A 12,113-nucleotide genomic window follows, 5' to 3' on the forward strand; every position below is an offset into this window, starting at 1 on the left:
CACCCACTCTACTTCATCTCACCCTATCAGCCTATCCTTCTAATCCTCTCTCAGATACTTAACAGGAACTTTAGAAAACAGAACTAGCGTGTGTAAAGTTTTAACTGTGGGAAATGAATTTAATTTGATAAGCATATAAGTACACAACCATGTTTACTCAGGCAATACACTATATTGAAAGACATTGCATAAAACAAAAAAAAGGGTTACTTTGAAATTTGTGGAATAAAACTTTAAGTTTCATACAGTTCAAAAGTTAGTAGTTAGAGGCACATAACCACAGTCTGATGAGCTGTGGGTAGCTGTTTTATATCATTAGAGGAAGAATGTACATAATTAAACAATTGTACTTGGCCTTCTTTGAGACTTCAGAAGTAACATTTGATACTTACTCACACAGTAAATTCATTTGTGGATTTTTTCTCACACTTAAAAAATGAAACTCTTTACATAACTTGTTCCCAAGATCTTTGTCACAAGTAGGTTAAGAGTACACAATAGCTTGAGTCATTGAACTAACATCACTACTGATAACAAATCATTGCCTTTTCTTAATAAAAGTCCTTGGCCCATTATGGTAAACTAATGATGGTTAAGAGCATTTTTATACCTACATTCTGTGACAAAGAAGTTAAGCATGGTAATGACAACTGTGTGGCCACTGAACATGTAGTCTCCACAAGTATGCACGCCTGTTAGCGTCATTCCAAAACCACTCCAAATTGCAAGTGCCCTTTGAAACTTGGCCCATATGTCGCCATACAGCTGAAAAATAAAACATACATTGTTGAACAAAGACCACTGGTTAGCTCCACAGCTTTTCTCGAGATATCCAGTGGTTAACTTACAATCTCTTCAAAATTGTATGAGTTTAGATGATTGTATCATTATGATATGTATGGTGGGTGTCTGGTCTAGAGTGACCCTACGCAATGCGTTAAATATTCATCAAGTGAATTGTCACAGTGCCCCTTTTACTGATATAATAGATTCCTTTGTACATAGGCCATTTTCAAATGCATAAACCTCATCCTTCACATTCAACTTTGCAAACAGTGTAGAAATTTGACGTGTTCACTTTTAATTTATAACCTTATCATATGAAAATAAAACCTGTGCAACTTAAAGGCCAGATATTTGATTATCAACCAGAAATCTTGCAATGCTTTTTTAAAAAACATTACTACCATGAGCCATCTTATTTTACAACTGACTTTTTGGTCAGCACGGTTTACACAAACTTACTTTTCCAGAACACTGCAGATGATGGCCAGGCACAGAGAGTGAGGTAACAAACATAGTAACACAGCGCAATAGGAACACTGTTCCCATCAGGCTACACATGCGACGAAAAAGGATAGACCTACAGTGTAGTGAAAAAAAAACAGCCAAAAATACAGTTAATAAGCAGTGCAGTTCAGTCCACAATGCTAACTTTAATGAAATAACTTTTTACCATTGCATTCAAAACACATTTATATTTCCCATTCCTCTTAGAAGATAAAATCACACATTCCCTTGATAAGTTAACAGAGCACTGAGTACTATTGATTTCCTGCACATTGTACTTAAGCACCATAACTAGAAGGGGCCCTTTAGAGAAAAACCTTTTGAAGAGTACATTTTGGGATATTTGTAAATACATTTTTATAAAATTGTGATTATATGACAACTGCTAATACTTTTTAGATAGGTTCCCTTTAAAACTTCTTTATTCTCCCTCTTGTAGTGGTGCTTCTGTCTTATGCACCTGAGAATAGGTTAGCATGCAACCTATTCCCAAGAACCTGCATGTTCTATGAGAAGGTACATGGGTGAAAATTTGTATTCAAATTTACCATCCATTTGGCACTGCAGCACAGGCAAGATAAAGAACTCACTCTGACTGCAGATGTGAACTCATTTATAGTATGTCAGAGCATCAACAAAATAGGGGGAGAAGGTGGCATAGTGATAATGTCGCATCTGCAGTTTTTTTGTTTTTATCTATAGTAATCCAGAGGCCCAGGCTAACACTCTGGGTCATGGGTTCAAATCCCACCATGGCAGATGGCGGAATTTAAATTCAATTAAGTAATAAATCTGAAATGGTGACCATGACAATTATCATTGATTGTTGTAAAGACCCATCTGGTTCAGTAATGCTCTTCAGAGAAGGAAATCTGCCATCCTTACCTGGTCTGGCCAACATGTGACTCCAGACTCACAGCAATGCAGTTAACCCTATCTACTAAATTCAAGGGCAATTCAGGTAACAATGCTGACCTTGCTAGCAACGCCCACATCCCACGAAAGAATAAAAAATACTGTTCCGGTGTACAGTTCAGAATGAGTAGGCCAACTCATTTCAAAACATCTACTGCATTTACAATCCATCCAACTCATAATTTTTTTCTCTGAACTTGAAAGTCTACAAAGTTTAAGAAACACTTTGAAACAATCAGACTTTTGCTTTTGTTTATCAATTTCTTTTGAGAAGAAGTGAGATGGGTCAATTATTTCACTTTTAATGCTATTACTGAACAGATTTGAAGCAAACATCCCCTCTGCTAATCCAATAACCTTCTCAAAACCAACTGAAAAGCATTCCTACTTCAGTCCCCCTCACCAGTCAGCCTCATGGCCTCAGAATGAGCTTGATGCTAAATTCATTATCAGTAACACTGGACAAACTTTATAACTATGCAATTGGCAAAGAGGAGAGTCCTTCATCCCTTCCTGAGCTGGATTCAAACTCAGATCCCACAGGTGAAATTTCCGTGCTAAAATACACAGCTTGGCCTCTCTGTTTCCCATTTATTGAATACTTCATATACTACATTGCTGACCATGACTTCCAATGTAACACTTGAAATAAGTTTCTACATGGGAGATAAGTTTAGGAACAGAAACAGATCATTTACTAATTTTACAGCCTAAAATAAAAATTAGTGAGAAATTTCAGTGAAACATCTCTCCCATTATGATATTAGTGGTGTTTTCTATTGGACAGCTACTGAATCAGGGTGGCCAAGCACCAGTCACCTAGGAATAACATATGGTGACAGGTTCAGCATTGTTACAGTCCACCCTATAATATGTACTTAAATATGGTGCATAAATCTTACTATGGTATACTCCTGGAAGGATTTTGTGTGATTAAATTCAAAGGCTCTTAAAACATTTTGCACACTTTGTTTGGGATTTTAACTTCTTACCTTAGAGGTGCTCTTTTCTTCCCCCAGTTGCTCCCCATGCACTCCTAAATAAGTGAGTAATTCTGGAATATGCAAGCTAGCACAGGGCCCTGGTACATCAGCCAAGTCTTCATGCACGAGCCAGATAGTGAGGGTTAGCAGTGATGAGGGCAGGGCCAGGAAGAGAAATCACGGACCCTGGCGCTTCTCTTGTTTCCAGGATCCTTTATCACCCCAGTTAACCCTAGAGACCCAATAATGGAGCTCCAGAAAACACCAACAGCATGGTGTGAAGCTTGTTTTCCTCAGGAAAGAGGAAGCTTCAATTGAAGTTAATTGAAGTATTGAAGGTTAGAAAATGGACTGACAAAGGGCAACTAGGGGTGGGGAATAAATGCTGGCCCCCATCCAGCGAAGCCCACATCCCATGAATGAATAAAAAAAAACTACTCCAGCCGGATGTTCATTAAGATGAAATGTGCCAATACCGATGGACATAATTTTAAGTTCTGGAAGTTGTGGTTAAGGGGGGCAAGTTATTTGGACAACTTCACCCAAAGTTAAGAGAGTTAATTACGAGATAAAGCTATTGGTTCAAGGGGGAGGTAAACTCAAAGGTTCATAGAGGCACTAGGCACTTTACTTTATCTTGCACAATTGCACTCCAGCTGATTGGCTGCTTTGGACACTAACCAGACTGATAGGCTACTCAGCCAATGAGCTCGGGCCCCCCTAGAGAATGGGCCCCAGTGGTTAACACTACATGCAGCCCCCTCTCCCGGACCATGGATAAGGATGTTAGGCGGGGAGGTCAAGAAAAAACAGAATAAGCCTGATCCCAGCTTGTGTTCACACATTAATGCACTCCAGGCGAAACCACTAATAGTCATCAGGAATGGGTAGCCTCACTGTTTATTCCATTCACTAATTGCTGTGCCTCACTTTAGCCCTGTTTGGATAATAGACCTGGAATCAAACCAGGGCCTTTGTGATCTGGGCAGCTCAGTAAGCTTAGTGTCATATCAAAGGTATTCTGTTTCAGGCAAAAGATTTTTTTAAATCAATTAGAGGTAAATACTGCATTAATTATTCACCTCCAAAAATATTCATTATCAGCTAAGTCACTTGCTTAGAATAGACCATTTTAAATATTTTAATACCTTTTAAAATGCTAATCCTCAGTTGTGATTTTATACTTCACTTTGAAATAGGTTTGGCAGCAGGAACAAATATTTGAAAAAATATAGATTTGAAATATTGTCAGTTATTTTGCAAGGAAGTTAATCTGACAAAATTGACCATAATACTGAAATAGAGCTTCTGTGAAGAATGCTGCATCTGGCTGAGAATAGCAACTTGGAAAAGTCGGCACCAAGTTACGACATGTGCATTTTTAAAAGTACTTACCAATTCTAATGCAATACATCCTAAATACAGCCTCCTTCTCCACTTTTGCAGAGCGGGTACAAATCATGAAGGATCAGCAGACTAAACTATAGCAGGATTCTCCAGGAAAGGGGTGCAGGACTCCGTTTGCAGATATATAGCTTTGTTGCTTCTTTAACAAATAAAATGGATTGTTTCCCAGAAGATTATTGCTGCTTCCTTAATATCCTCAGTCTCACAAAGCAATGAAACATTCATTTACCTGGTTTATACATTTCAATTCAACACTTGCATTGATATGGCTTTTAGAATGGGAGCTCTGAGCTCTTTGACACCCCCTTTTCTTTTCCCAGTTTCTTTCTTTGCCCAGCTCCAATTTGTCTACAGTAAAAATCAACATTTCAACAATTAAGTTGAACAACTTGCTTATCATTATCAAAAACCCAACATAAGGATCCCTAAAACCTACCTGTGCTTATGAAGTAGCAGCAGTAACAGCCAAAGAGTGCAGAGCACAACGCCACAGACTTCAGCCATTGCGAAAGCCCAAGGTATTCTAGGTACACTGATAACAAAAACAGCACAATATAAAATTATATAATTGGGAACATATTTAATTTGGACAAGTAGAATTCTGTTTTATTTTGATATTTTTTCTTTGCAATTTATGGACTTGGTTGTACAATGAGGCACAACAAACACACATGTTCCAGAGGTTTAAAGCCCATTCAACATAAAGGGCTAGCTATACACAACACTCCTCCACCTTTCCACCAGTAATCAGTACAGAAATCCAAGGCAAGTGAAGTTTAGAACATAACCCCTTCCTTTCAAAGAAATAGGTGCTTCAATTCAATAGAAATGCAATTTGGAGCAGAAATCAGAGGAAGCAGAACGGTAAATCAGGAATTCGATTCACAGGCTGCTCCAACAGAGAGCCTTCTCCAAGTCATGGCTAGGATCGGATTGAATAAATACATTTGAATTCAGGCCACTGTCGCAATGAAATGAATGAATTGAGCAATTGTCATATTGTAGGGCTATATTGGGTCCACTCTTGTTATGAAGACAGATGAAATGCCTCAAGACATTGTTGTTATAAGTGATTGATAGTTACATTAACTAGGTGGATATGTACAACACACAAAAAAAATCCCTTCAATTCATGATTTCTGTTTGCTGCAGTTTCTCAAAAAACTGTCCCTTACGTCACTTGCAAACCAGATGTCTTAGGCAAACAGGCAATATAGAACGGAACCACTGCTTAAAAAAACAAAGCTTCTATCTCAAGATGAGCTAAAAAAGAAAGGAAGTCACATGAGCTCAGAAGCTTGGTAGAATGACAAACAACAAAATTAACTTTGAAAAATAGAAAGAAAAGGCTGCGATAGAGAGCTGCAAAACTTGAAAGCTCACAAGAGGTATATTTCTAAATAAGAGACTCTACCCAGATTAGTTGTAAGCAGAGTACAATAACAGACCATAAAAGAGTTACACTTGAGATGTTCACTGTAGGATATCAGGATTTCCACCTGTAATACAGCTCAACAACAATCTGGCTTTGTTTACTGACTTCCAGGTAGAGCAATATCTCCATTTTAAAACTCTCATCCACACATTCAAATTCCTCCATGGTATTTGTACTCGCCATCTCTGTAAACTCGTGCAGCCTTCCAACTCTGGCCTCTTGTGTAATGCCATCTTAAACTTCCTTAAACCTCTCTGCCTCTTTCACCTCCTTTCAGATGTTCCTTAAAACCGACCTCTTTGGCCATGCTGCCGGTCATGAGTCTGCATATTTCCTTCTTTTGACTCCGTGTCAATATGATTCTGATTACGATCCTGTGAAGTGCCTTACTGCAATAAAGGTGCTATATAAATGCACACTGTTGTTCCTTTCAACTCAAATGTTGTACCTGGGACGAAGTGCTACCTAAACTCATTTGGAATTTACCTTATTTAAAAATGTAATTTTTTCTGCTTATCTCTGCTAAGAGTGGTGATCAAATCTTGTAAATAAATTTGAAATTTTTAAGGTAGCATTCCTTAATACAGTGAATCCACCCTCCCTCCTACCTGTGATTAATATACAGTGATCGGTAGGATAGTGAGCCATTTACATTAGTGTCTGTGACCCACCTAGGATGCTGCATCAGGGCAAAAGATAAAAATGAAACATTTCTTCAATTTACCCACATTTTAAAATGGAGCTCCTCGTAAAGTAGAAACAACTTCCACCATCAGCAGCAAAAAGTATGAGCAACTTAAGGAACAAGATGTTCCCACAAGACAAAAACATTGTGCCACAGCAACTGAAGACGCTCAGTAAATGGAGGATCCATTGAGAGGAGAGAAACACACCACTCTATTAATAAGCAAGACATAATCCTTTGCTCTTTGTTTATGTAGAAAACAATGAAAGCATTACCATTAAAGGTCACTAAATAATTTTACAGTTGAATATATCAACAATGTTTATTTATATAACACCATCATGGTAGGAAAAACGTCCCATGTCATTGCAAAGAAGTTTGATCAGACAAAAATCAACATCAAGCCAAAAATGAAGAAATTAGTTGGGACAACTGAAAGATTGGTCAAAGAAGTGGGCTTTAAGGAGGGTCTTACAAAAAATGGGGGAAGTTGGAGAGGCAGAGAATTTATGAGCTTACAGCCTAGACAGTTGAGAGCACAGCCACCAAGGTTGGGTCAAAGGGAATGGTGAGTGCGAAAAAGGGCACGTTCGAAGGGTCACAGAGTTCTTGGAGGACTGTATGGTTAGAGAAGGTTATAGAGATGCAAGTGATCATACAGCGCTGATAGTGACCAGACTAGGTCAATGGTAACTTCTGAGACACAAGTGAAAACTAACCTTCATGCTCTAATGAAATCTGGTAATTTTTTACCCAGTCAAGGGAGATCCAAGCTATGGAAACTAATGGGCAAAGATACCGACTACTTCATTGTATTCTTGGCTGGTTCACTTATAATGTTTCCCCAGATTCATATCCCCAGAATAATATTCATTATTAGCACTTGCATTAAAAATCACTGACAGAAGGAAAATATCTCTTACAGCCAACTAAGAATGTTCTGGTCAAACTTTAATCATGTTGAGTGATAATTTGGCTCCCTTTTGCACCTAAAATGTTATGTCACTCTACTGATATTAAAAACAAATCAGGGAGAAAGTTCTAGGCACCAGACTGGAATTCACAAAGTGAAAAATGAACAGTCTGCCTCTCATCCTCTCATGTTAGGAAACAAACCCATTTATGAAAATGAGGCAATGTTTGCAAATGCTGAAGACAGGATTCTTCCTTCAGATTGGAGTGTAAATCAGTATTTGACATTTCCTTTCTGCCATTCCTCATCCCAACTTTATTGTTTCTTGGGACAGCATGCCCATGAAACTCTTCATTTTCCTTTCTACAATATTTTGCATCAATATTTTTGACATCCCAAATTTTAAATCACTGTTCACATCTCTTATAATCCAACCCTACGACTGAACCTTTCCTTTGTAGGCTGAATGTCCCAAATAATCCAGTCTTGAAGACCATTAAAGCAAAATCATAGACACAGTCAATTTAAATGAAAGAATCCACCATGACCAATGCTAATGATGTTAATTTGGGCAAACAATATATTCTCTGTCATGCAAACTAGTTTCAAATTCAAACTAAGCCTACATAAAATGTTGAATTTCATTTTGTCTTAGGGCAGGGTGGATGCTCACTGCTAAATAATAGGCTCAATATTTGCTGAATTTATGTACACTGCAAACTTGATCAGAATTGGAAAAAGAACAAGTTAAATTCAGATCTCACCAATTCAGAATTAAAAGAGCTTTGGAAAAGAATGAAAATCTACTGCCCTGACGGTTGGTAAAATTGCATCTTATACTTGCTCTAGTCCATTTCTCCAACTCTGGTCCCTTGTGCATCCTTTGCATAAGGAAATCCCTTCGACCTACCATTGGTGGTCATGTCTTCATCTGTCTAATCCCTACAATATGTATTTATACGGTGCTTTGAATCACAGAATCATTACAGTGCAGAAGGAGGCCATTTGGTCCATCACGTTTACACCAGCTCTCCAAATGAGTAACTCACCTACAGCTATTCCACAGCCTTCTCCCAGTAACCCTGCACATTCTTTCTTTTCAGATAACAGTCTAATTCCCTTTTGAGTGCTTCAATTGAACCTGCCTCCACCAAATTCTCAGGCAGTGCATTCCAGACCTTAACCACTTGCTGCGTGAAAAACTTTTCCTCATATCACTTTTGTTTCTTTTACTAATTACTTTAAATCTGTGCCCTCTCATTCGCGATATTTTCACAAGTGGGAACAGTTTCTCCCTATCTACTCTCTCCAGATCCCTCAAGATTTTGAACGTCTTTCAAATCTCCTCTCAGTCTTCTTTTCTCCATGAAAAACACTCCTAACTTCTCCAATCTATCTTCATAGCTAAGGTTTCTCATCCCTGGAGCCATTCCTGTGAATCTTTTCTGCACCCTCTCTAATCTCTTTACTTTCGTCCTAAAGTGCAGCATCCAGAACTGGACGCAATACTTCAGCTGAGGCCAAGCTAGTGACTTATACAAGTTCAACATAACCTTCTTGCTCTTGTACTCTATGCCTCTATTAACAAAGCTCAGGATACTGTGTGCTTTATTAACCGCTCTCAACCTGTCCTGCCACCTTCAATGACTTATGTACCTATATACCCAGCTCACTCCGCTCCTGCACCCACTTTAGAATTGTACCCATTAATTTATATTGTCTCCCCATGTGCTTCCTACCAAAATGAATCATTTCACATTTCTCTGCATTGAATTCATTTGCCACCTGTCCGCCCATTCCACCCTTGTCTATATCCTTTTGAAGTTCTACACTATCTTCCTCACAGGTCACAATGCTTCCAAGTTTTGCATCATCTGCAAACTTTGAAATTATGCCATGTGCACCAAGGTCTACGTCATTAATGTATATCAGGAAAATCAAGAATCTCAACACTGACCCCTAGGGAACTCCACTACAAACTTTCCTCCAGCACAAAAATCATCCATTGCCCACTACTCTTTGTTTCGTGTCACTCAGCCAATTTTGCATCTATGTCGCTACCATCCCTTTTATTCCATGAGATATAAAGTTGTTCACAAGTCTGTCGTGCAGCACTGCATCAAATGCCTTTTGGAAGTGCATGTACACCACATCAAAAGCATTGCCCTCATCAACCTCCTCTGTTACCTCAAAACTCCAACAAGTTAGCTAAACATGATTTTCCCTCAAGAAATTCATGCTGGTTTTCCTTAATTAACCTATAGTTGCCCATGTGACTATTAATTTTGTCCCAAATTATTGTTTCTAGAAGTTTCCCTACCACCAAAGTTAATGCAGTGAAATATCCTTCAGTTCTAGATTTCTCAGCCTAAACCTCTGCACCTTACTCTCCCTTTAAGATTTAATTAAAAGCCTACTGCTTTGATCAAACTTGTAATAACTTTCATTCATAACTTCTTGGGCTCAGTGCCAATTTTTGTTTATATAAGAAGCAACTTGGGACATTTATCTATGTTAAAGGTGGGATGCAAGTGCAAGTTGTTGATGTAGTAGAACTCATAGCCATTCCTTGTCTGGTATAAAAGTTCACTGGATTAAAATCACAGTTTGTTGGAGCTCCAATGCCACAGGATGCAATGGTCAATTGGAATTCTTCACGTTGTGTTCCACCTCATAGCCTCAAATTTGGAATAGCAGAAGTGCAAAGACGTTTTACAACAAGAATTTGCATTTATATAACATCTATAATGTAGTAAAATGTTCCAAGGTGCTTCACATGAGCAATTATTAGACAAAAATTTGACATCAAGCAACATATGGTGAAATTAGGATAGTGACCAAAAGGTTGGACAAACAGGCAGGTTTTAAGGACTGTCTTATTGGAGGAGAGAGAGGTAGAAAGGCAGAGAGGTTTGGAAAGGGAATTCCAGAGCTTGGAGCTCAGGCAGTTGAAGGCACACCACTAATTAAATTCAAGGATGGGCAAAAGACCAGGATTGGAAGAGTGCAGAGAACTAGAAGGCTTATACAGCTACAGGAGGCTACAGAGATAAGGAGAAGTGAGGCTATGAAATCATTTGAAATCAGGGCTGAGAATTTTTAAACTGAGGTTCTGCCAAGCAGAAAGTTAATGTGGGTCAGTGAACAAAGCGGTGATGGGTGAACATGACTTGACGTCAGTCAGGATACTGGCAGAGTTTTGGATGAGCTCAAGTTTATGAAGGTTGGAAGATGGGAGGTCAGTCAGAATAGTCAAATTTGGAATAGCAGAAGTGCAAAGACGTTTTACAACAAGAATTTGCATTTATATAACATCTATAATGTAGTAAAATGTTCCAAGGTGCTTCACATGAGCAATTATTAGACAAAAATTTGACATCAAGCAACATATGGTGAAATTAGGATAGTGACCAAAAGCTTGGACAAACAGGCAGATAACAAAGACATCGGTGACAATTTCAGCTGTAGATGAGCTTCGGCAGGGATGAAGTCAAGTGATGTTATGGAGTTAGAAGTACGTGGTCTTGGTGCTGGAGCAGATGTATGATTGGAAGCTCACTTCCATACTAAATATGACGAGGCTGCAAATGGTCTGGTTCACTTTAGACCGGTTTCAGGGAGGGGGAAAGAGTCCGTGACCAAGGAACGTAGTTTGAAGTCAAGACCAATGACAATGGCTTCCCAAAATAGAACTGCAGGAAAGTTCTGCTCATCCATTACCAGATGTTAGACAAGCAGTGTGACAAATCAGAGACAATGGAGGGGTCAAGAGAGGTTGTAGTGAGGTGGAGCTGTGTGTGGTCAGTGTATATGGGGAACCAATATGGTGTTGACAGATGATGTTGCAAAGGGATAGAACATAGATGAAAAATAGAAGGGTGTCAAGGATACATCCTCAAAAACTCCAACGTTAAGAGTATGAGAGTGGGAACAGCAGCCATTGCAGGAGATTCTCTGACTACAATTGGATAGGTATGAATGAAACCAGACAAGGAAAATCACATCCAGCTGGATGATGCCGGAATCGTATTGGACAAGGATAGCAAGGTCAATGGTGTGAAAGGCTGCAGAAGGGGTGAGGAGGCATTGTTTACCACAGTTACATAGGATGTCATTTGTGACTTTGATAAGGGCTGTTTAGTACTGTGACAGGGCAAAGTGATTCAAACATGGAGCTCCAGGAAAGATGGACGCGGATTTGGGAGATGACTACTTTCCAATGTCCTCGAACATGTTGAGGGAAGTTAGAGATGGGGAAGTAGCTTGAAAATACAGTGGGATCAAGAGTTGGTTTCTTCAAGAGGGGTGGTGATGGCAGTTTGAAGAGGAGGGGCTCAGTACCCATGGAGAGGGAACCGTGTACAATATTGGCTAATGTGCAGACAAGGAAGAGAAGCTGAGTTATCAGCAGTTTGGTAAGAATGGGGTTGAGGGAGCAGGAGGTGATTTCATGAACAAGATGAGTTTGGAAAGGGCATATGGGGA

General features: G+C 39.0%; 1 protein-coding gene across 4 annotated transcripts in view; it reads right to left on the bottom strand.

Annotated features, from left to right (window-relative positions):
* Window positions 1-12,113, bottom strand: part of samd8 (sterile alpha motif domain containing 8) — a 46,074-nt gene that overhangs the window by 7,751 nt on the left and 26,210 nt on the right. For all 4 annotated transcript variants that reach the window (XM_041176354.1, XM_041176355.1, XM_041176357.1 and 1 more), the window contains 3 exons: window positions 5,032-5,127; window positions 1,246-1,363; window positions 615-765 (listed from right to left, as the gene is read on the bottom strand). In XM_041176354.1, the coding sequence (XP_041032288.1) occupies window positions 615-765; window positions 1,246-1,363; window positions 5,032-5,127 (365 nt within the window). The remainder of the gene's footprint in view (window positions 1-614; window positions 766-1,245; window positions 1,364-5,031; window positions 5,128-12,113) is intronic.

Source organism: Carcharodon carcharias, chromosome 28 (assembly GCF_017639515.1).
Source record: "Carcharodon carcharias isolate sCarCar2 chromosome 28, sCarCar2.pri, whole genome shotgun sequence".
NCBI classification, from domain to species: domain Eukaryota; kingdom Metazoa; phylum Chordata; class Chondrichthyes; order Lamniformes; family Lamnidae; genus Carcharodon; species Carcharodon carcharias.